Below are 25,102 nucleotides of genomic sequence, written 5' to 3'. Positions count from 1 at the left end.
TGTATATCATATTTGATAAACAAGACAGAATTCTGACACATGATCAGCAGTTTGTGTTTTTTAAAGAGGAAAACCATATACTGTAGAAGGTGTGCTGCACTATCTGGAGCTCTTAAGAGAGGGTGAGAGGGAGCTCTCACCCTCTTTCCAGGAGGGTGAGAGATCTCTGAGAAGTTTCTATACACCCAAAGGGGAACTAATTGCCCGGCTTCCAACAAAACCTCAATGAGACCCCATTCCTGGGCAGCTGAGCCCAGAGTCTTCCCACTCACCTTCATTTCTAAGACTTTCTTTCACTTGCTTGCTGGGAACCAGTGCTGTATAGCTGGAGTGAGAGCCAGGGCTGTGAGTCAGAAGCACTACTGAGCTAGTCGTTTACCCCAGTTCGTCTATGAAATGAAATCCCTGCGTTGGGGTTCCTATCACTGACTTGTGTTGTGATCGGTGATTTTGCTTTATTATGGTTGTTGCTATTTTAAATACTTAGAATTCCTTCTTTCTTTTAAATCTAGCTTGGATTTGAGATAAACAATAAATTATACCGTTTAAGATGATAAATATAGATATTCTTACATCAGCTTGATTCAGTTTTCAGATTTATCCAGCCCTTTGAGTTTATTCAGAAACTAACAATTCTGGGTGGCCTTCAGTTTTAAAAAGTGAGGAACCTGTTCCAATTTACTTGGATTGGGATATGCTCTTTGTTGGGATAAGGAAGCATTCTATCCTGAAAGAGGTGGTGTGCATTTTTCTACAAAGTTAGATGAAATCTGTACTCTTCCCTTGGCTGAGTACACACTCTGAATAAACAAAGATATTCTTCGGTTCGTAAGGATGAGGAATGAGGACGATGCCTTTTTCCTGGCTCTCCCACAAGCTCTCCCTGGCGCTTACTGGCACAGACTGAGAAGTTGTGTGGGATGATATAGAAAGAAGCTAACTAACAATTCTTGAAAACCTACTATGTGCTAGGAACTGTGCTTAATATATATTTGCCTCATCTCATTTATAATTTTCTTAACAATCCCATAAGGCGGGGCGCCTGGTGGCTCCATGGGTTAAGCGTCTGCCTTTGGCTCAGGTCATGATCCCCGGGCCCTAAGATTGAGCCCTGCACTCTGCTCTCTGCTCAGCAAGAAGCCTACTTCTCCCTTTCCCTCAGCCCTTCCCCTCCCCCATGCTCACTCACTCTCTTTCTCAAATAAATAATAAAATAGTCTTTAAAAAAAAAAAATCCCACAAGGCAATGACCATTTTCTTTATTGTAGAGACGAAGAAATTGAGGCCCAGGGAGATGCGGTAACTAGCCCGAAGTCACAGAGCCAGAAGGGCAGAGCAGGGAATCAAATAACACTTCCACAAATTCATGGCCAGCCTCTTTCTGTGCCCCACATTGCCCGTCTGCAGACTTGGGTGGCTGGGGGGATCCAAACGCCACACTAGAATGAGGGTCTGGTCTTTGAATGAATTCCCATGCATTCGTCTTAGGCTTAGAGACTACCAGAATGTCAGAGTAGAGATGTCGGAGACCAGCCCAACATTTGCTTAACCACTGCTTTCCTGACGTCTTTTGTTGGCTCTTCTTCACCTTGAACGTGGAGCAGGCGCTGGTGTTCCGTGCTGACAGGGACTGAGCTTCTTTCTCAAGGCCTTGAAGGAGGCACCATTTGTCTTTTTAAAGACAGCTATGCTGTTGTTCGGAGGCCTTAGCATTCTTCATTTCAAGCTGATTACTTCTTTATTATCTTAATATAGCATTATTGGCCAATTGGCTGATATTAAATGTGAAGGAGACTCATCCTGGACAATAATGATTTGCAGGTGGAGCCCCAAATCTATCGGGATATTCAGGGCGTTTGCTTTTAAAAACTGATTTTTTCCCCTAACCTGTGCTGACTAACTGTACCTATGTCCTTATTGAGAGAATTCCGTCATTTTAATGATTTGGCATTGTTTTGCTGGTAAGTACAGAGATAAGGCAAAAAGGAAGTGTATTTTTTTTCCTTTTTATGGATTAAAAAAAGTTCAGAATTTTCATTTGCAGTACTTCATCCTTTCTCATTTTGTCTCTGTTGCAAGTAAAATGTCATTTGATTTAAATTGGCATTAAGTACCTTTCTTTTAGATAAACCAAAGGTTGTGATTTTTTTAGATCTATTGAGTAGACTTCCCGCAACAAGTTTGTGCTGTGCGTGTGAGCAGCTAGTTTGACTCTGGAGCAGGTTGTGGGTACTTCAGGATTCTTTGTCAGCAGGCACTGAAATGCCTATGAAAGAACTTCCTGTCTGAGTGTTTAAATGTCAATCACATGCCAAGCACAGAATTGTCTTCTGTACATTATCACATCTCATTTAATCCTCACAATGATACTATGAAATAGTTATGCAATAGGTATATAATAATCTCTCCGCTTTTCAGATAAGGCGGCTGAATTTCAGGTAGATCAGTTTCCCAGTGGTTACACAGCTAGTGCCTAATGATTGCAGGGCTCACCAGCTCTGTCGGCTTTTTTTTTTTTTTTTAAAGATATTATTTATTTGAGAGAAAGAGAAAGCACAGTGGGGGTGAGGGGATGAGGGAGAGGGAGAAACTGACTCCCTGCTGAGCAGGAAGCCTGACATGGGGGCTCAATCCCAGGACCCAGGGATCTTGACCTGAGCCAAAGGCAAACACTTAACGACTGAGCCACCCAGGCGCCCTTGCCTGCCTTTTTAAACTGTAACAGCTTGCCTGGGAGTAAGCCAGCTGAAGAGTTTTAGGAGATGAGGCTGGGAAAGTGATAGAAGGCTTTGAATTTTATTCCAAGTGACATTCCAAGCTTTGGATTCATTTATTCATTCAATACCTATTTATTGGGCTCCTAATATGTGCCAAACAGGCTGGGCACTAGGGGTATCACAGGGGACCAAGAAGCATAAACCCCTGCCTTCTAGAAGCTTATAGTCTGTCTAGGGGAGGTTTTGAATGGAGAAATGAGGCAATCCGGTTTCACTCTTACAGGAGTTCTCTGGCTGCAGGGGTGAGAGACTGGTGCAGAGAGCAGTCAGGGGGTGACAGCAGCCAAGGGAGAAGACAGTGGTACCACAGTGCTAGCAGAGGTGAGAAGCTGGGTTCTAGGTGGACTTAGGAGAAAGCATCAGTGGGATTTTCTGAACAATTCCATATAGAAATTTCTTGCCCAGGCTTTAATGGGAACGCAGGTCAGCCCACAACCTAAAGCTGTGCTCTTTCAATGATGGTAAAATGCTCACATACAAAGTGGCTTCACAACAATACCAATTTAATGGGAAATGTAGCTCCTGTTCAGCTCCCTAGCTCTGGGCTTATGAAAGGAGAACCTTGTCGGTGCCGGGAGGAGACAGGTCGGAGCTTCATTCCCCAGGAGCCTACCCATCCACACTACAGTTGACCAACCTGTTCCCTCAAAGGCCACGTGCCCAGGTGGCCGTCCTCATGTGCTTACACGTGAGGTTTGTAGTGGGTCCCTCTCAGAGCCATTTGGAGTCTTTCCCTGTGGCTCCCTGGTCCTGAGGCAGGAGGACGGAGTCTCTTAAAAAAGATTCAAGCTTCTTGTTTTTCTGTCATTTTTATTTCTCTGAAACAACATCACAAGGTCCAAATCAGAACAGGTTTTAATTCTTGGTCACAAAATGGGACTTCCAGCATATTGTGTTCCCATTTTCTTAAGTTTGAGAAATAGACTTCCTTTCATTTAACTTCTACTGAGCAGACATAGTCACTCAAAAATGGTTCTAGACGTGCCAGATCTGCCAACAACTTTAATAACTTCCAAGATACAAATTTGTATTTCTCAAGTCAATGAAATTGGCACCAAGCTGTTTGTGAAAAAAGAAGGTAAGTAAAATGTCATCTGCGTTCCATCTGTTTTCATTGACCTTAAGGGAATAACCTTGTATTTCCAAATAGTAGAGGAGGGTGACCATGGGTAGCCATAACATTGCCTCTGCTTCACAGCCATGACCTCACCAAGGAGAGCATGGGCTGCTAGCTATCCTTGTGATTGAGGCTAAGAATCAATCCCCTATACACCTTACCTGGAAGTAGAGCCAGATGATCGGTTTCTGTTAATCATTGCAAGACCCCCTGATCTGCCTGGACTCCTGCTAAGGGCATCTTCTATATTGCAATCTAACATTCCACCGACCTTGGCCATCCTCTGGGTCCTGCTGGGCAGGTTGTCACTTCAGGATGTGATTAGAGTCTCTCACTTCCTGGCCTGCAGGCAGCATTTGCACAACCCCTTTCTCCATTAACCTGCCCTGGAGATCAGCCCTGAGGGCACTACTTTGCTGTGTCAGCCACACTCTGCATCGGCAGCAGCCGTATCAGCAAGAGATGAGTATGTGTGCCTCTGATGTCCTTGTGCCTCCAGAATGCAGATGAGGGGCCTTGCCATTTTTAAAAAAATTTAAAATCAACTGAATGATTGCTTCTTTTCATTATTTTTCCCAGGGCTGCGACCAAAGAGGACTCTGCGTTTGGTGCTCTGGACTGCCGAGGAACAAGGTGGAATCGGGGGCTTCCAGTATTACCAGTTACACAAGGTAAGAAAGTAGCCATGGGTTGCCGGGCAGTTTGCATGTGTAGTATTAGTGTGAATAAACCCACAGCATCCCTGCTTCCCCCTGTTGTCCTGAAGACTCTCGACAATACTTTTGGGTAGGCTGGCCCCAGCCAACACCCCTTGCAGAAGCCTTCTTCATAGGACCCCACAGCAGAGAATGCACTGGTGAACTGAGGGTGTGGAGCTGGGGCTTCTCTGTTTCTACATCAGTCTGTGACCTGAGAAAAATTCCAGCTGTCATGCTGCCATTTTCTTAAAGTCTCTCTTGTTTTGCTTTACTCTTATATGCCAGAAAAATAGTGCTAGGTAAGCATTCGCTCTCCCCTCAGAGCCCTTGCCCATACTTTAATGCCTGAAATTGTCCTGGAAGCACTGGTATTTGAGAACCAAGTCCTGGGGCCTCGAGTCATTGGGAGCCCTGATAATGGTGGTGGAATGGCAGCACTCAGACCCGGCCATGTAGAGGACGGCTTGCTTTGTTTGACATTGACTTTCGGAAGACCACAGTGAAGCTTGAGGCGAGAAGGTGATGGTGGAAGATCACGATTAGAAATCCAAGGCCGCATTTAAGACCGGGGACAGGGAGACTAATGCCAACACCCCCCTTTGAGAGAGGACAAAGTGTACAAGCTCAGAAATACTCTGGAACAAATCAAATGTTAGTTCAAGAGGAGTTCCCAAATCAGTGGGTATGCTGCTGAGCAGTGATGGGTGGGTGGAGTAGAAGGATCTGGTTTGCTGTTGCTGGAGTGTTTGTCCTGCGTGTCAGATTAGAAGGAACAGATCTGCAAGCTTCCATTATCAAAATTAGGGAGAGGTTTGTTTCTTTTGAATTGTGTTTATAGCCTTTTGGATCATTTACCGAGTCAGTCTCTATTACCCTGTTTTAGTTAGAGCTTAAGAGTAACGAGCTCAGGGGCATGAATTTGACCACAGAATATACTTACATTCTGTATAAAGGAAAACTGTGCTTTATGCTCAACTCTTCTACCTCTTCAGTTCTTTTGGCCTCAAATGATCCTGGGGAATAAGACTATTCCCACTAAGTGTCCTATGGTGAGTGGGTCAGTAGCATCAGCTTCTATATGTTGTGGTAGGCTAGATAGAACGTCAGAGGAGAGTTAATCTAGATTCAACAACCTTCATTTAATATTTTTGACCACCTACTATGCTTCATAGTAGGCAATAGGCTTAGTGTTGGTAAACAGTTCACCCTGACCTTACCGAGGCTCCGAGCTAGAGAAGGACACCAATTGATGAACTTCAATTATGCTACAATGTGTGAAGTGTTCTGATAATGTATTGACGGCAGAGATGGGAAGCTCGCCTAACCTGGCCTGGGAGAGCACTCAGGATAGGCTACCAGGAAGAAATGACCTTGAAGCAGAGACTTGAGGAATGAATAGAAATAAGGTAAGGGAAAGGAGTTGGCAGGGGATTGGGTAGTGGGAACAGTATGTGCAAAGGCTGGAGGTAAGGCGTCCACAGCACCCTGAGGAAACTAAAGGGGTTCAGAGTGGCTGGTACACAGAAGGCAAGCTGCAGAGAGTAGGAGGTAAACAAGAGCCTGAAAAAAAAGAATATATATATCATGTTTAGAAGTTCATGCTTCATTTTGAGGCAGCAAGAGTAACTAAGTTATTTTTAAGGTGGAGCTTTTAGAGTCTATACATCTTGGACTCTATGCAGAACAGAATACCTCAGAACTGTTTTGAAGTACATTTATGCTCGATTATATACTCTACTCTGAGGGGAAAAAAATGGATTTAAGCTGCCGTGGATCTGGCTTGAACTTTCCTCAACCACTGAAATTCCTTAGATCTGAAAAAAGGTTTATTCCTCTGTAAGGTTTTGAGTTTCGCTGTGGCCTACTAAAAGACATAGATGAAAACAGAAATGACCAAATTCTAAGCTTTTAGGGGGTTGGCAGAGGAATATATACATGTACATTTTTTCCAGGGGATGTGCAGTCACATTAACAGAACTGGTTTATCTTGACCATATCCCTGTTGTCTCTCTACAAGAATCTGTATATCGGTGTCTGGTCTGCTTTGCATTTTCAGGAATGGAAAGAAATTCCGGAAAGGGAACCATAGGCTTTTTACTTTTTGGTAGCTCTTTATCTCACCTTCAAAAAAAACATTCTGCATGTTTTATATGATAGAGTCAAATTCAAAGGACCCATTCTGTATTCTGATGATTAACATAGTAAATGAGGTATTGTCAAGAGCATCATCATTTCTGGCGCAGCTGAGTTTAAGTAAATATAATAAGCAAGGGCCAACCCAAGGAGGACAAATAAGATAGTCTTTAAACTTCTCTTTAGCATTTTTAATGCCAAAAAAAAAAAAAAAATAGTCAATGTCCAGTTCACTGCAGCCACAACAAAGAAACCCTCCGATCTAACTAAGGTTGTGATAGCTGCTGAAATGAACAAGCCCTGCAATTCCAGTGGCTCAACATGATAGACAGTTATTTCTTCTCCTTTGCCATCCAGTCCCCAGGAGGGCTTGCTCCGTGTAGTCATTCAGGGGCCCAGACTGATAGTTCAGCACCATGGCTCTCAATGTTGCCTTGAGCATCAATATCCAGCTGGCAGTCAGAGGGAGAGTGGAAAGGTTTTATGAGACAGTTCTGGAAATGGATGTGGAAAGGCAAAGAGAGAGTTTATGTTTGCTTAACTGAAGTCTGAAAGGATCTTTATCATCCACTAACCATGGTTACCTCTAAGAGAAAACTAGGACTAGGTGGATACAGTAAGTTATATAACTGTATTGTTTTTAATTCTCATGAAGGAAAAACAATGAAAGAAAACAATTAAATGAAAGGACAGGGACATCAGGAAACATTTACTTGATGGGAGTTTCTATTTCCTGTTAAAGAGAATGCTATATCTTATAAACCACAAATGGCAGAAAGGGAATATATCCTTCCTCCTTCTGCAGGTATACTTACCAAAACACTTGAAATACAAGCACAGAATGGTACCACATCTGAACTTGCCAAGGCCTTCTTCTCCCTTCAGATAAGAAACTAAGTACACCACTGGCTATCAGGAGAACTGGGTCTGGACTTTGTTGTGCCACTAAGTAAATATGAGACATCAACAATGAGGTCCTTTGGCCTCTCAGACACTGTATCTCCTCAACTCAACTTATTAAAGCTTATCTTCCCCTCCCAACCCTCACGATGTAGAGAGAACCTTGTATAATAATTATGCTTTGGTATACTGAGAACAAAGTTATAGTATTATTTACAATTAAAATGTACAATTAAGCATGCCAGTCTAAGATCTAGTATTGTCATCTGTGAGTGGGGAAAAAAAAAGGCAATATTATCTTCAGCACTACTACTGTGGGTCAGTACACTATTATTAAAAATTTACTCTACAGGGCGCCTGGGTGGTTCAGTGGGTTAAAGCCTCTGCCTTCAGCTCAGGTCATAATCCCAGGTTCCTGGAATGGAGCCCCACAAAGGCCTCTCTTCTCCTCGGGAAGCCTGCTTCCTCCTCTGCCTCTCTGCCTGCTTCTCTGCCTACTTGTGATCTCTGTCAAATAAATAAATAAAATCTTTAAAAAATTTACTCTACAACAGACGCTCAGCCTAAAAGAAGTTCAGTTATCATCTTTGTCACAACTGTCCCTCCTTGTCTGTTGTTTCTATTAACAACAGCATCATCTTCCCTCCCAGCAGGTATCACAGTGTCCCTGCCATCTTTCCTTCCTTCCTCTTCCTTGTGACCTACATCTAGTCAACAGTAAAGCTCCATTGATTCTACACTCTGTCACTTTTGGAGAACCCTTCATTTTTATGTCCCCCGTCTTTTCTCTAGTTCAGGCTTTCCATTATGCCTCCCATATGAAGTCAATCTTCTGGAAGCCCAGCTCAATTCAAATAAACCCTCTGCCTTCAAACCGTCAGCCGTTCCCCAGTGCTAATAGAATTTAGCCCAAACCACTCAGTTTCTTGGTGCTTGTGGTTCTCCATGCTCAGGTTTCACACCATTCTCCTCCATTGTCCTCTACTCTGACAAAAATGAGCAGTTCCTTACACACCCCACACTGGCCTTTCTTCATATCATTAATCACACCATTCCTCTGCCTTGAATTCTCCTCTTTCCATCTCTTGGCTGTTCTACAAAGATAAACTGAATTACCCTTTTTCCCATAGAACATTCTCTAACTCTCTAGCCCCTATTCCTATCCTTGAAATAAATACGACACCTTATCTAGACATTTCTAAGAATGTGAAATACTTTAATCTATAGGAAAAAAAGGAGAAAGGGAGGAAGGGGAGTGAGAGAGAAAAAATGGAGGAAAGGAAGGATAAAATAAAAGAAGTTATGGTCTTTGGCCATAAGGACCTTACATTCTGCTTAAATATTAACTTTAAACTCACACATAAGAAATTTAGTATGACAGGGGGCCCCTGGGTGGCTCAGTTGGTTAAGCATCTGCCTTCAGCTCAGGTCATGATCCCGGGGTCCTGGGATCAAGCCCTGCATCGGGCTCTCTGCTCAGTGGGGATCCTGCTTCTCCCTCTTCCTCCGCTACTCCCCTTGCTTGTGCTTTCTCTCTCTTTCTGTCACACAAATAAGTAAAATCTTTAAAAAGAGAGAGAGAGAGAGAAATTTAGTATAATGAACAGTATGTAATGGGGTTCTGAATTATTTACTAAAATTATCTTACTTTTACAAAAAACTCATTGTCATTGTCAGGGTGCAGAGTGCTATGAAGGCTTAGCATAGCAGATATAAAGGAGTTAAGTAAGAAATGGGAGAAATGGCTAGGACATGTTGGTCATGTGGAAGGCTCAGGACCTGATCCTTGAGGAACACGAGGGTGTGCGTGAGTAATCAGGAAGGGAGAAGAGGGATGTCTACTCTCCTTCATAGTCGTGATGACTGAGACCTGGCTCAGGTGTAGGTGCTGTCAAAGAGGAATGGAACTTTCATTTGGCGAGGACTATTCTGGTGATTGTAAAAATAAAAGATTTGAACTTTTGAAGTCATTTCCCTAGCATTTTTATGGTACAGTTATGGTTATTAATGATCTATATCAGTAAGGGACCAATAATCTGTGGTCCATAGGTCAAATCCAGCCTGCCATCTGTTTGTGTACAGACCTCAGGCTAAGAAGGTTTTTCACAACGTTAGCTGGCTGTGCAACAGAGACTGTATGTGCCTGCAAAACCTAAAATACTAAACATCTGACCCTTTACCAAAAAAGTCTATTGACCCTTAATCTATATGGTAAAAAGCATAAAATATTTTCATGTTATTATTTCCATATAACAATTCCTTTATGGCTTTTTATGACCTAAATGATAATTTTATGAATTTTGCTTAGAGCCAATTAAGTATTCTTCAGGAAGATATTAAATACTATAAATGTACATGTACTATCCTTTGTTCTATACATTCTTATTAGGTATTTCTTTAATAGTAAATTTGTCTATACTTATATAGCATCACTTTTATGGGTAAAAACAGGATGCAGAAAATTATTATTCCTCCTTTTTATTACTCTGAATATATTCCTTTTTCCTCTCCATGTGATCTTTTCAACAGTGAAAATACTGTAAAGTCTATTTTAGTGGACACATGTAATTAAACTTTTGTGGGAATAACATTAAAATTAATATTAGCTACCCTTTTCTTAGTAAATACATCTTCATTTACAATTTATTTTTATTAATATATTCTTAGAAAAATATAAAATTAAAGTGATTTAAAATTATAGGAAGAGGGGTGCCTGGGTGGCTCAGTTCATTAAGCCTCTGCCTTCCGCTCAGGTCATGATTTCAGGGTCCTGGGATCAAGCCCTGCATCGGACTCTCTGCTCAGCAAGGATCCTGCTACCTCCTTTCTACCTGCTTCTCTCCCTACTTGTGATCTCCCCATCTCTGTCAATAAATAAATAAATAAATAAAATTATAGGATGAAACTTACTGCCAAACTATTTTTTCAAAATTTTATTCAGATTATAGTTATTTTTATGTCATAGTTACTCTTTTTAATGAAATATTAGTCAAACTATTATAATAACTGCTAGCCTTACTAAATTGTGTAATATGTCAGGCTATTTGTGGTTTATATATCCATTTTGAAACTCATACGCAACTCTATTATAGTAAGTCTGCAACACTCTTTTCAAGAAAACAAACTTTGGCTCCAAAAGGTTTATAAGAGCGTTGGAGGCAGTAACTAGGTAAAATAACCAGGAAATGAATTTTTTACTGTATTTTGGAGTCATCTAGAATAGAAATAATCCTGAGCGTTCATCCTGCATGCCCATAACAAACTGGAAGTTTTGGAGGGGAAAAGTCTGGGGAATTGGGTTGCCGGCTGATGGGTATTAAGGAGGGCACGTGTTGTGATGAGCACTGGATGTTATATGCAACTAATAAATCATTGAAAACTACATCAAAAACTAATGATGTTCTGTATGGTGGCTAACTGAACATAATATAAAAAAATGCTACTTTGCATATTTCGATAAGTTATAAAATGTTGTCTTCCTGATCTAAAGTTCTTTCCACTTTGTTCACATTGGCACAAGGACTTGAGAATTGTTTATGTGTATACTGCTTGTGCCTTATGTAACTGATTTTTGGAAGTAACATCTTTCCCATGCTAACAGTGTTTTACTGACATATAATTAGCATTCAGTAACAAAATGCACAAATCTTAAGTATATAAGCTCAGTATATTTGGCAAATGTGTCTCCCTTTGTAACCATCACACAGGTCATGATACAGAGTATTCTGGTTACCCTAGAAAATTTCCCTTTCAGATCAACCTCTGACTCCACCTAAGGTAACTATTAATACTGACTTTTATCACCACAGATCGGTTATGCCTGTTCTGGAATTTCATATAAATGAACTCATACAGTCTGTACTTTTGAATCCGGCCTCTCGCACAAAACAGTACGGCATTGTAGTTTACCCATGTGGATGCATTCATTCATAGTGGTTGGTCCCTTTCTAGCACAGAGGGTTTTCTGTGGTATCCCTAGACCACAACATCTTTATCCATCCTCCTGTTGATGGCCATTTGGGTTGTTTCTAGTTTTAGGTATCATAAATAAGGCTCCTGTGAACACTTGTGTGTTCACAAATTTTTTGTGAACATACACATTTTTTGGTAGACATACACATTTTTTGGTGGACATATACATTTCTTTTCTAGAAGTAGAATTGCTGTGTCATATGACAGGTATATGTCTAGCTTGGCTAGATACTGCCAAAGATGTAGGAGGCTGTCTCCTTCTGCATTCCCACCAGCAACCTATGAAAGTCCTAGTTGTCCCCTCCAATACATTATATTGTTAGACTTTTTATTTCTGGCCATGCTTGTGGGATTAATATTTTGTTTTTCAAGGTACAGTTCTGAAGAGTCCTAAGGAAAGTCCTGCCTCCACTTCTAATGGTCAGCATTCTCTCACTCTTCTCCTTTCTTGTCTTTGAGAGGGTCACCTTCATTCTGTGTTCTGCCTTATGATTTAAAGGTGACACAAGGCCTTTTTATCCTGCATGAGGTTTATGGGGTTGTTAATGGTTGGAGTGACCTTATTTCATTTCAGAGAAACCCCTTGGAAGAGCAGGCCATAGACATACCTTCCAGTTCATAACTAAAGCTGACTCTCAGGAGCACAGATTTCACCTGGAGACAAGGGGCTGTTGGAACTCAATGGAGACAAAAGGGAGCCCGAGGCAAGAAAGATCCCTAAAAAAGTTGAGGGAGGGAGATTTCTCTTATGCCCCAAACATAGGTTATTCTAGAAAAAGGGAAGAAAGATGGTACCGGATGCCTTTATGTTCTTCTTTATTGATGAAGTTATTATTTGTTAAAAACATGAACTTCTTTATTGGTTGAATTCAGCTTGCATTCACTAAGAAGGAAATGTCACCACCTATAGGAGGATATCATAGTGCTCCATGATTTTTAAGAGTTCACTCGTAAGAGTGGAATTTACCTTTGAAATTAGAAAATATTATAGACAATTTTATTTCATTTTCAAATCAGTGAATAAAATGAGTGTTGTCCAGATGCCATTCGCCTAATCTGCTTTTCATGGGAACCATGTTACTATCTTCTCTACTCTTGGAAGGAGAGTATATTGTCATTTCTCATGTCCCAAAATGTACAAAGGAGGAAAAAACATCCTAGAAGAGCTTCAACTAGATTGCTGACATTTTTTAATCTTTCCCATTTTAAGCAAAAATATCTGTCATAATTATAATGAGTAAGGTAATCTAGCCTTGGAAAAGCCTCATTACACAAGGTAATCAAATAAAATAGATTGATATGTTCTATTCTGGCATAAAAAATATTTTAACCTTTTCCTGATTTATTGCACAAACTACTGGCAATTGAATTATAGGGATTATGAACACTGCTGTGTTCTGGTAATCATTAATTAGGGCAATATTTTAAATAGCCTTTATTAAATGAGGGATGAGATGTATGATCCTTCTAAATGCATCCGTTTCCCCTAACTCTCGCCAACTCTAGAGCAGAAGAAGTTGAAATGAATGTGTACGTTTTGCCATACTGATGAACAAATTGTCCTCTTATGTAAAAATACATAAAATACATAAAAATACATAAAAATACATACTCCTCTTTTAGTAGTGGAGTTCTTGCCAGCTTCCCAACCCTCATAGGTTCATGTTTCATTTTAAAATAAAGGGACATGGTGGAAATGCTTGTGGGACTTCTTATGTTATCTGCACAAATGGTTTTACGTAGACATTTTTATTTCACTGGCCCTATTGCCTCTCTATCAAGTGATAGTTAGGACACCACTGCCCAAGTGGGAACAGTTCTGTGCTCATCTGCAGCTCTGGTTATAAAAATAATAGAACTGATATACCCATTCAGCATAACCGTGTCTGCACCATGTCTCCAGCGTGGCTCTTCTTCTATCGTTAATGTCCTTTGCAGTATGGACGTCCTGATAGGAGGTTATAATCTCACTCGGTCCTGCCAGGATTTTATGCATCCTGTGTTTTTCTTTCATTGCCTAGATGTTTGCATTTGTTGGTCAAGCACATCACAAAATTGGTTTAAATTTCATTTCTCTCAGTGTCTTGTTGGTCTGGAGGCCCTTGTAGTTCCAACATTCACATAATTTCTATAGCACACCTGGGAGCTCTTTAAGGTCTTCTTAGAATTTATGAATTAATTTTTTTTAGTAAAGGGAAAGGGCTGTCTTTTGTATTTGTTTGCATTCTCCTACGTAGAATTCCATTATGACTGTGGGGCTTCAGAATTTTCTGTATGTGTGGCATTTACATAGAGATGCATGTCAGCCTGGGCAGAAGTATCAGCATATACTCCCTTTGATCTTAGGGAATCGCCTTATGTCACCTTGTGAATGAAAGTGAGTAGGCTTTAACTCTCCTCTTTCCTTGATCTCTTTAGAAAGAATCCTTCTTGGTTAGTTTTTATTATTTTTTTTCCATATAGGAGAAAAGGAATATTTAAAGTAAAATGACAGGCTATGACAACTAGAATGGTATCTTTCCATAGTCATTGAATGTCAGGACTTGGCCTATAGTCGTGGGGCAATATTTATCCCGCAATGCGTTATGGTGTCAGATCACAGTGTAGTTTGTCTGGAGTGCTAGTTGCAGCTCCATGCCTGTAAGTAACGGTATCCTTATCCTGACTGTTCTGCTATCATCAGTAACCCATAGAACGTGACTACACTTTTAAGGTTCGTTTTGGGAACATTGTGCCCAAACACTGAGGTCTCTTGTGACATCGTGGCGGGCATCTTATCGCACTTATTCTGCATTCCTGAGAGCATGTAGAAGAACTCCAGTTTGCATCTAGCCTCCTTTACCAGCTTACTGGAGGTTACCAGCTAGGCACAAATACTTTCTGCCTCCGTGCCTTCTTATTGCCAGACAGGTCGTGATCTGACCCAGAAGGACCCGTAGCATATTTGGTGCATGAGCTTTCTAAGGAAATCAGCTTGGCACACCAGGACACACAAATCTGAACTGAAGTGTCATGCCTGAGGCTCACAAGTGACCTATATGGGTCAGAGCCTTTGGAACCAAATTGTCCCATCACGTGTGCTTGGGACTTACTGAGTTACAGAGTCAGCAAACCACTTTTGAGTCACCAGCACTATTTTAACTTGCCCAGGACTGTCTTCTTCCCTTCATCCTCTAAACCAAGTTTGGCAAGCTTTTCCTTAAAGATCCAAATAGTAAAGATTTTAGGTTTTCAAGACATGTGGCCTCTCTACTCAACTATGATCTTGTAGTGCAAAAGCTGTCATAGACAATAGTAGGCAAATGAGCATGGCTAGATTTCAATAACACTCAGTATTTAAAAAACAACCACCATAAGCAGCTGGTCAGATTTGGCATGCTGGTTACATTTGCTGACTCCTGTTTTAAACCCTTATGGGGGAGAAGTTTAGGAAACTTCCTTCTGAAGCCTTTTCCACCAATTTCACAGCCTTACCGTTTGGTGGAAGCAATCTGTAGCACGTAGTGAAATTCTCACATTGAGGGTGTCTTGTGGCTTACATTGAATTGTGTCTTAGTGGGCCTTAGGAGACCTGTTTGTAAGCTTAGCCCTCAAGAGGGGACAGCTGTTTCCAGTTAGGTATTTTGCTGACAGAACACACCATCACCAGGTCGGTCTGTTGCCTCAGTGGTACCCAGCCCAGGAGTCACACTGTAGGCTGGTACCCTGGTTGGAGGAAGGGGTTAGCTTACTCTCGCAAAATTTCTTGAAGCAACAACAGAACCCTTACTTAAGATAACTAAATGCAATAGTATTCAAATGTATTTTTTAAAGTATTTTTTAAAGTATTTTTTTAAGCCCTTCTACACACAGAAGGGTCTTTCCAAGAAATGAACACTCCAATACATCTTAACAACTCTCTTCCTAATCCCTAACAGTTGTCATTCACGATTTATAGCCACATCCTAGTTTTATCTGTAGATCTGCCTACAGTGCTTCATTTTTAAAATCTGAATTATTGTCTGGGAGAGAGGCTTTTCCCAGGAGACCCCCAGCACATCATATCTTGTGATAATCAGTAGCCCCTCTGGACATTTGTGCCCTACTTCTGTCTGCTGTGGGTTTTTTGTCCTTCTGCTAGAGTCATAAATATATAACTGTCAGAGAACAGCCTGTCAAAGACGGCGTGAGGAATGAATGGGCAGAACAAAACTGGCAGGGCTGCCAGTAAGCTCAATGCCACAAAGCAGCTACTGGGTGCTGAGCTCCTTCTGTTCTCTGAGAAACAGTGTCTAGAAGCCACAATCGGTGGGACTAAAACTACGTTACTTTCAGGGCTGAAGATCAAACAGGGAACTGAAAAGCAGAATCACAGGACATCACTGTGACTACAACCTGAAGACTTTCCGTAGTCCTGTCTTTCTCTGTGGAACTCATTCTAATGGACCATCCTCTAAATATTAACCCAAGTCCCTTGGTGTCTCAAATGTGCCACTTGTCCCCTCATAGAGTTGATCTTGGCATAATTGTTTTTCCTAACCCAGAGATTAAGGCTTTACTCTTTATTTTCTTTCAGAAGACCTCACTCGTGCATACTCTTATCAAGTGCTTGTCCTGCATCTGTGATTATTCATTCTAGAAGCTGAGGTTACCCCTAGCAACCAGCAGTTTGTCTAAACTGCTTTGGTCTCGGAGTTCTCTTAAAGGAGAGTTCTCAGAATCAATTTCTAAAGGGCTTTTATGCCCCACATGGCAAAACATATATAAACAACAATTCACATTTTAAAAGCTTAACAAGACCTTTCAAGAAAGGTTTAAAATGGTTTCATAGCATGAGCCATTTTGAGAGTAGACAGAATTTCCATTACTAGTTAAAACAGGAGTATAATTGGCGTTTATAGATTTCTGTAGTTTCATTTAATAAAACTCGCCCAGTGAGATGCACCACCCCATGAAATCACAGGCAATGCTATAGTAAATACTTGTAGATGTGTTTTGGGAAACTCTCCCAGCATTAACTGAGGGCTGGGAGGATGTATGGCATGCATCCTTTCCCCTCACTGGCATAACTCCATGGTTTTGTTTTGTTTTTGTTTTTTTTCCCTCTCCAAAGCTCTGGGAAATACTTTATTATACCCCGCAGAGCCAAATGGGAAACAATCAAGCTGTTTTGTCATTTGAATTAGGAAAGGTCAAAAGGAAGAGAATGTAATAGTAAATAGAGGGAAAAGTTCTTTGTGAAAACCGTCCTTTTTTTTTCCATGTGAGGGAAAGTAATTTGTTCCTTTTAATAGATCTAGAAATCCAGTACTAGAGATCTTTCTGGGTAGATTTACAGAGAGAAAAGAAACCATCAAGAATTTTTAACGATCCTATTTCCCAAACAAATATGTAGCAAGTTCGTACTATTTACAAGATGTCATTGTAATCTCTTGCATCAGTGTGATCATTTATAAATAAGAATACTCTTTCATGGACTTTAATAAAAATTATGACTCTGGTAGTTGCCAGGCAATGTACCGTTTTCCATATTTTATATGTGAAAATGAAGAGGCCCTGGGAGGTAAAGAAAGTCCTCAGTGTCGCAAAGCATGGCCACAAGATACGAAACCTGAACTTGAACCTAGCTTTTCTCTCTCAAGACCAGCCATAATGACTTCTATGACCATGTACTTCTCTGCCGTCCATCTTAAATATAGGATTTATATAGATATGAGTGTATATATCTCCACTTGTTGTAGTCTGAAGTACATACACACCAATAAAATCAGGCATGGTGGTTATAGTTAACACATGAGTGGAAAAATGGAGAAGTCACTTCAAAATGCTTAGTTTAAAACACATTCTACAACATTTTCAGAGAACCACATTCTATAGCATTTTGGAGTATAAGGCTAGATGATATTGTATAATCATGCAGACATCAGCTGTCACCAGTAATTCTCAATGTTTTATATGGGCACCTGCTCTGGAAAGGTTAAAAATAAATATATTTATTTGTTCCTGAAGTTGACTTTCTAAATCTTGCTACAGTGATTAAAAAAAAAAAAACCAAAAAACCACTTTTTAATCTTTGCTATAATATTCTCTTAGCTTGAGGGCATTTTCTAAGTAAAGTTTTAGCTGGACAATAGATAAAATTTAAAAAATCTAAAAATAACTTTTAATGATATGAAATGCCTTCTCACACTAATAAATGTTAAGATCATTCTACTATTTAAAAGATTGTCTTCAGATCAGAGGCACCCCGGGATACCTCCTCAGGACATCTCCCAGTGCCTCTAATCTTAAAAGAAAAGAAAAAATAAGAGCAAAATTCTAATCCTTGAGAGATGGAGATAGTGTATGTCTTTATCTGTTTGTATATTCTCTGCATGTGTAGAGCTTAGACCCACCTAGGAAAATATATTAAGACCCTCCACATACCAAGTTCAGCTTTCTACTTCCAAGCAACTATGCCTGATAAGCCAAGGACAGCGATACCCTTGGACGGATCCCTTCTTTTGCTATTTTTTTAAGATTTCAAAGAATAGAGATTTCATGAGGGTCAATATTTTTTAACATTATCAGGCAATAAGGATATTCCAGACCATGTCAGCTTAGCAGGGTCTTAATGTAAGGATGAGACTTACATTATGAGGATGAGGATGGAGGAGCAATTATAAAAAAAAGTAGCTGTGAGGTCTCCAAAAGGTGGCATCCCTTAATTTTATCTGCCTCAGTGGCTTCAGTATGAGTGCACTGAAGAGAGCTAAGTTGGGACAGGAGATGAATTGTGAATTGCAAAAGAGGCATTTAAACATTATCTGCAAAACTCAACTCAAAGAACAAATGATTCAACCCTTGTTCTGGTTTTTTGTTTGTTTGTTTGTTTTTTAAGAAAGTAGACTCTAGTTTAATCTTTCCTTCGTTAGAAGATAGAATAACTTAGCATGTTCTTTTCTTCACAATTGAGAGCTCAGTTCGTCAGCACCTTAATTGGCAAACTGTTTAGTGAGTGTGTTGGAAAATTGTACCTGCCAAAATGGATTGGTGTTTGCTCTTCTTCAATGAAAGGGGATCGAGAGCTGCCCCTCGTGGGTAGTTCAGCCTGCCAAGGTCTAATACAACAGAAATGGAAAGGAAAGTAGAAATGAAAGGCATATTCAAGAGAGTAACAAAGAGTTGGAGCCTAAGGCACTAAGCCTATTGGCTTCCACAAGAGCTTGGCAGAAAAGCTTTGACCACCCATGTGATTTTTATCTCTTTGTCTTGTAGGCAATTACCTTAATAGGGCATACTGTAGTGACGGCTTCCATTACAAGCCTCTATTTAAACAACCTCTTCTGAATCACCAAGTGAAGAATGGAGCAAATAAAGATGGAAAAAATAGTCACTGTACACAACGCTTCTACCTTTAGTTCTCTGAAACCGTAGTTAATGCCTAATTATACTGACACTCCTGTTGTACAAAAAAGAATTGAGAATGCAGATACAATTTCCCAGCTAATTATTTCATTATATGGAAGTGACATGTGTGAAGTAATAAATTAACACTGCCTTCCTAAGAGTCAGCTGTTGTGGATTTCCATGCTGAAAGTTTCAAGTAGAATGAAGTATTCTCTTGTGACTACTCTGGTTAAGTGAAAAATGCTTTCTATATCTATGGGTATAATTCCACCTTCTTTTAGCAGATAGTGACCACTGACATAGGGTGGTGAGATGTATGTGAGTCAATTATTGCTTACAGAGAAACCCCCAGGGGCTGTCAAGGGCATGGCTACCAGCAGCTACAATAGTCTAGACCATACCTCTTCTCTTATGGCTCAAGCAGTAGATGCATGAATTGTGGTGAAAGAAACTTCATTTTACTTAAAAAAAAAAAAAAAAAAAAAAGAAAACCACACACAACCATTCATGTTTTTTCAACTGGAAAAAACAGAATGCCAAGTATTATATTTTCAAATTTAAACCAGAAAATAATGGTGGAGCTTGAGGGAGGGGAGAGGGAACTGAAGTGTGACTCTGTGAGACTGGTTGCAAGAGATTCAGTCTCTACTTCTTTGATCTAAGCATTATCAATTGTAAGGAATGCAATTAGGATTTATAAAGCTTTAAAGGAAAAATAAAACTATATTAAATGTACAGTTTTCTTAAAATGATAGTAGCATACAATAACTCACACTTTTGTAATTACAATCAATGTCTGTCCAAATCTAAAGATCTTACTGGATTATTAAATACCTTTCGGTCATCAGCCATGAGGTGTCAGAGTTGGGGTGAGATGCCCCTTTGTGTAACTTTTGCTCCTTGTGCTGACAAGGGGCTCAAGGTGCACCTTTAGGGTTGACCATCTGATTATGAGGCATATCAAATACAGGCTTTTCTCTGTATTTCCAGTCTGGCTACTTTTTTTCCATTTTATTTTTAATTTAATATTTTTAAAAGCCATACAACTTCTCCTGAAAGTCTAAGAAAGCCTTCTTTTTTTATTTTTTAAAATTTAAGTTCCAGTTAGTTAACATATAGTGTATTATTAGTTTCAGGGTTAGAGTTTAGTGAGTCATCAGTTACATATAACACCCAGCGCTCTTTACATCATGTGCTCTCCTTAATGTCCATCACCTCCTTACCCTTTCCCCCTACCCACTTCACTTCCAACAACCTTCAGTTAGCTCCCGGTAGTTAAGAGTCTCTTATGATTTGCCTCCCTCCCTGTTTTTATCTTATTTTATTTTTCCTTCCCTTCCTCTATGCTCATCTGTTTTGTTTCTTAAATTCTGCATGTGAGTGAAATCATAAGGTGTTTGTCTTTCTTTGACTGACTGATTTTGCTCAGCATAATACCCTCTAATTCCATCCATGTTGCTGCAAATGGCAAGAGTTCACTCTTTTGATGGCTGAGTAGTATTCCAGTGTATATATGTTATACCACATCTTCTTTATTCGTTCATCTGTCAATGGACATCTGGGTTCCTTCCATAGTTTGGCTCTTGTGGACATTGCTGCTATAAATATTGGAGGGCAGGTGCCCCTTCGAATCACTATGTTTGTAATCTTTGAATAAATAACTATAATGCAATTACTGGGTTATAGGGTAGTTCTATTTTTAACTTTCTGAGGAAACTCCATGCTGTTTTCCAGAGTGGCTGCACCAATTTGCATTCCTACCACCAGTGTAAGAGGGTTCCCCTTTCTCCACATCCTCGCCAACACCTGTTGTTTCCTGAGTTGTTAATTTTAGCCATTCTGACTGGTGTGGGGTGATATCTCATTGTAGGTTTGATTTCTGTTTCCCTGATGATGAGTGTTGTTGAGCATTTTTTTTCATATATCTGTTGGCCGTTTGTATGTCTTTGGAGAAATGTCTCTCTATATCTTCGGATGTCCATTTCCTAACTAGATTTTTTGAGTTCTGGGTATTGAGTTCGATAAATTCTTTATAGATTTTGAATACTAGTCTTTTATCTAATATGTCATTTGCAGATATCTTCTCCCATTCTGTAAGTTGCCTTTGCATTCTGTTGACTGTTTACTTTGCTGTGCAAAAGCTTTTAATCTTGATGAAGTCCCAACAGTTCATTTTTGCTTTTGTTTCCCTTGCCTTTGGAGACATGTCTAGCAAGAAGTTGTTGCAGCCAAGGTCAAAGAGATTCCTGCTTGTTTTCTCTAGGATTTTGATGGATTCCTGTCTCACATTTAGGTCTTTCATGCCATTTTGAATTTGTCTTTGAGTAGAGTGTAAGAAAATGGTCCAGTTTCATTCTTTTGCACGTGGCTGTCCAACTTTTCCAGCACCTTTTGTTGAAGAGACTTTTTTCCATTGGATATTCTTTCCTGCTTTGTCGAAGATGAGTTGACTATAGAGTTGAGGGTCCATTTTTGGGTTCTCTGTGCTGTTCCATTGATATACATGTCTGTATTTGTTTTTGTTTCTTTGTGTCTTCCTCAATATCTTTCATAAGTGTCCTATAGTTTTCAGAGTACAGATCCTTTACCTTTTTGGTTAGGTTTATTCCTAGCTATCTTATGTGTTTCGGTGCAATTGTAAATGGGATCGATTCCTTGATTTCTCTTTCTGCTGTTTCATTGTTGGTGTACAGAAATGCAACAGACTTCTGTGCATTGATTTTATATCCTGCAACTTTGCTGAATTCTTGCATCATTTCAAGTATTTTTTTGGTACTAATAGCTTTAATAAATTGTTCAGTACCTACTTGGAGGCCTCCAAATGCATGTTTGGTTATACCAGTCTTTGCTAACCCTTAGATTCTAGGATCTAATCTGAAGATTTGGTAATTTCTGCTGCCTTTGTTTTGCCTTGTGTGAAAATCAACCTTTGGCATATACCAAAACTTTATGAAGAACTTTAATCAATAATCAGGGACCCAAATTTAAAATTTAGTGATCTGTGTTGATACTAAGGCAAATAACTTAGCAAGGTGTAAAATGAAGTACCAGACGCCCTTTCTGTGTAATGAAGCTTCCACATGGACAAGCAATGACAACAAATTTTTGGCACAATTAGTTTCTTTGCCTGGTATTTGGGAAGTATCTTATGGAATGTATCAATAGCAAGATGCCTTCTAATTTCCAAAATGTTAAAATAGCAGAAAAATGTAATTCTTACAAGCAAGGAAATTGGTGTTTATCTGTTGAATTTTATAGTAGCAAAATAGGTGACACAAAAACATCAGAGAAGAAGTATTTAAATAGTATACTGGTTTCTGATTTACTTGACATAGTCTAATTTCCACCCATTGCCCTCCCATAATTATTGATCTTTCATCTCAAAGGCATCCTGACTTGGGTGATAATTTATATGGCTATTCCACTTATTGTTCACTCTTGTTGGTGACAATAACAATGGAAGGTCTCAAGAGAATTGAATAGTTTGATATATAGTATGCCCTATGTGTGGTAATAGTTTGATATATAGTATGCCCTATGTGTGGTAAACTGATATAATCTTCAGAAAAGCCCTATTAGATACGTCTTTCCTTTGTTGAAGAGGATATGAAACTCACTGAGATTAAATGCCTGTGAGGAACATATAGCTATGTGACAGAACCAGGGCTCCAATCCAGATGTCCAGGGCAAACAAAGTCTCATGAGCTTAATAATAAAATACTAACAACAACAACAATAGGAATCGTCATCATTATCGTCATTACCTTAATAATAAAGCTACCACTTATCCAACAGAGATTTGTGACAATTGTTCATTCCAGGGAGCACTTTGGCAGTCTGCCACTATGGACATCTTCTCAGATATTTTTTGATGCATAGTGTTACAAGGATATGAATTTTATTAAAATAGTTTTTAAAAAGTAAATATGATATAATCATGTTTTTTAAAAATGTAAAATAAGATTTACAGTATTATCTAATTACTATTATAACTTCAAAGTAGTGGTGAACATAAAGATTATTTTGAGATTTCCACAATAAGTCTAACATGATATGAAAATATCTGTGATTTCTATTGGTGACAAGGTGACAGTTTCTGCTAACTACTTTGGTTTGTTACATTCATAATTGCAGAAAATTCTAAATTTCATTTGGAAGTTAATGAAAACAAAGATGCATTTTTTCCCAATTTAAGTCACAAACCACCTCAAAATTTGTGAACCCCCAAAGAATACCAGATTAAGAGCTCTTACTTTAGAACAAACCTGCAAAATAACTATTATTATCCCCACTTTACAAATGAGTACTCTGAAGCCCAGAGTAATTACATAACTTGCGGAAGATCTTTCACCTAATGACCAAGAAATGTGTCAAATAACATTTTAGTGTCTGTACATCACCTCCTCTAACTCCCCAGTGGCAATCACCGTTGAAGTGGGAATTGTAGTATCCATCCCACTTTGAGACCAAACTCCCGGAGGATTGCTACACATATCACCTGTATCTCCTTCAAACACCAGTGACACCTGACAAAGATTGCAGATATCCAAAGAGGAGTTTGAGGAGAAGGCTGTGTACCTGACAGCTTTCATTCGACTTTCCTTGAGCATTTCTCATGTTCAGTTTCTCCTCAGTGGTCCTCGGGTAGCTTCCCAGAATAATTATTTCCAACGCATTTGGTGCTATTTTCTACCATAGCTATTTTCCTCTTCTACCTTTAGGTGATTACTGGGGCTGCTTATTACTATTCTCAGATGAGGAAAATTGTTTTTCTATACCTCCCTTAGCTCAAAACAGGTACCTACTTGGATATTTTTCTGTGATCGCTCTAATTCCTTAGCTTCCTTTTATCTAAACTATACCTATTAAATTATCGTAACTCTTCTCAAAGCTAAATTGCATCATCTGTTTATTATTTTTCCTTCATTTTGTCTGAATACTTTAAAACTTACAAAGTATGCAAAGCAATTGTTAAAGCTCTAAGTAGTCCCAGGATGCATTTATTAGTTTCTATAATTGAGTCTTACTGATTACACTGTGTGCTATTATCCTTATGTTGTATTAAAGCATACCAAACCTTAAGGTTTCTTTTAAAAATTACTTAATATTTGGAAAAATGCTATTTAAACACCCACTCAGCAATTCAGTTGTTATATTGCACATCTTTTTCTTCTATGAATGATGGCCATTTTATTTTAGCAAGTCTCAAATGTTGAGGGGTCTCCTCTTTGCCGGTAAAATAATGATGACATAAGGTCTGCTAAGGAGGGCAGCTTTTGCTGCACAGCTTCCAAAGTAAGACGATCTCATCATTCCATGACTGAAGGAAACTGAGAAGTTTCACTTGTATTTAGTTAATGCCCTTTTCTGTTGCTGTCATTCTATGTAGTCTTCCTAGAAGTATTTTTTAGCATTTATAATGAATGTTATAAAGCATTTGTATATTTTTAAGAGCCTTATAAAATATTCACTAAAGATTCAACCTACAACTTTAGTTGTTGAACTTGTGCTGCTTTCTTGTGATGATTAAAAAAAACAAACCAGAATCTGAAAAACTGCTGTCGCCTTATCACCAACACTGGCTGCCTCATCCTCATCTCCACCAGCACTACGGTCATCCTGAGTAGCTTCTAGTTATGTGCTTGCGGTGTGTACAGATACATACATACACACACGTATGTGTTTAAACACATAAATACAGATATTTACTTATTTGCTTAACACATGTTGACTGAGAGCTGCCTAAGCTTCATGCACTGCTTTAAACTCTGTCCTTGTCTTGCTTCCAATCCATGTATTAAGACTGATAACAAACTGGATAAAGAAGTAGAGGGGTGTGTTAGGTGAAGGGGAAAGCTAAGGAGAAAAATGAGATAAGGAACAGAGATAAGGAGTGTGCGGAGGGAGTGGTTTGACTTGCAGGAGGGCAGGATGACTCCATCAAAGTGGTTCTGTCTGAGTAAAGATCTGAAGACAATGAAGAAGTGAGCTCTGCAGGTATCTGAAAGAGAACATTCTAGGTAGGCAAGTGGTTGTTGCAAAAGTGTGTTGGGGGCATGTGTGTGGCATTCAAGGAACAGCAAACAGCCTGTGTGCTTGAAGAGGTGCAGAGGAGGAAAAGTAGAAGGACACGAGGT

General features: G+C 39.4%; 1 protein-coding gene across 3 annotated transcripts in view; it reads left to right on the top strand.

Moving 5' to 3' along the window:
- CPQ (carboxypeptidase Q) overlaps positions 1 to 25,102 on the top strand; it is a 448,436-nt gene that overhangs the window by 337,444 nt on the left and 85,890 nt on the right. For all 3 annotated transcript variants that reach the window (XM_059165969.1, XM_059165968.1, XM_059165970.1), the window contains one exon: positions 4,474 to 4,565. In XM_059165969.1, coding sequence (XP_059021952.1) covers positions 4,474 to 4,565 — 92 coding nt within the window. The remainder of the gene's footprint in view (positions 1 to 4,473; positions 4,566 to 25,102) is intronic.

Source organism: Mustela lutreola, chromosome 3, assembly GCF_030435805.1.
Source record: "Mustela lutreola isolate mMusLut2 chromosome 3, mMusLut2.pri, whole genome shotgun sequence".
NCBI classification, from domain to species: Eukaryota; Metazoa; Chordata; class Mammalia; order Carnivora; family Mustelidae; genus Mustela; species Mustela lutreola.
The sequence above is the reverse complement of the archived record's forward strand: the minus strand, read 5'-3'. Positions and strand labels throughout refer to the sequence as shown.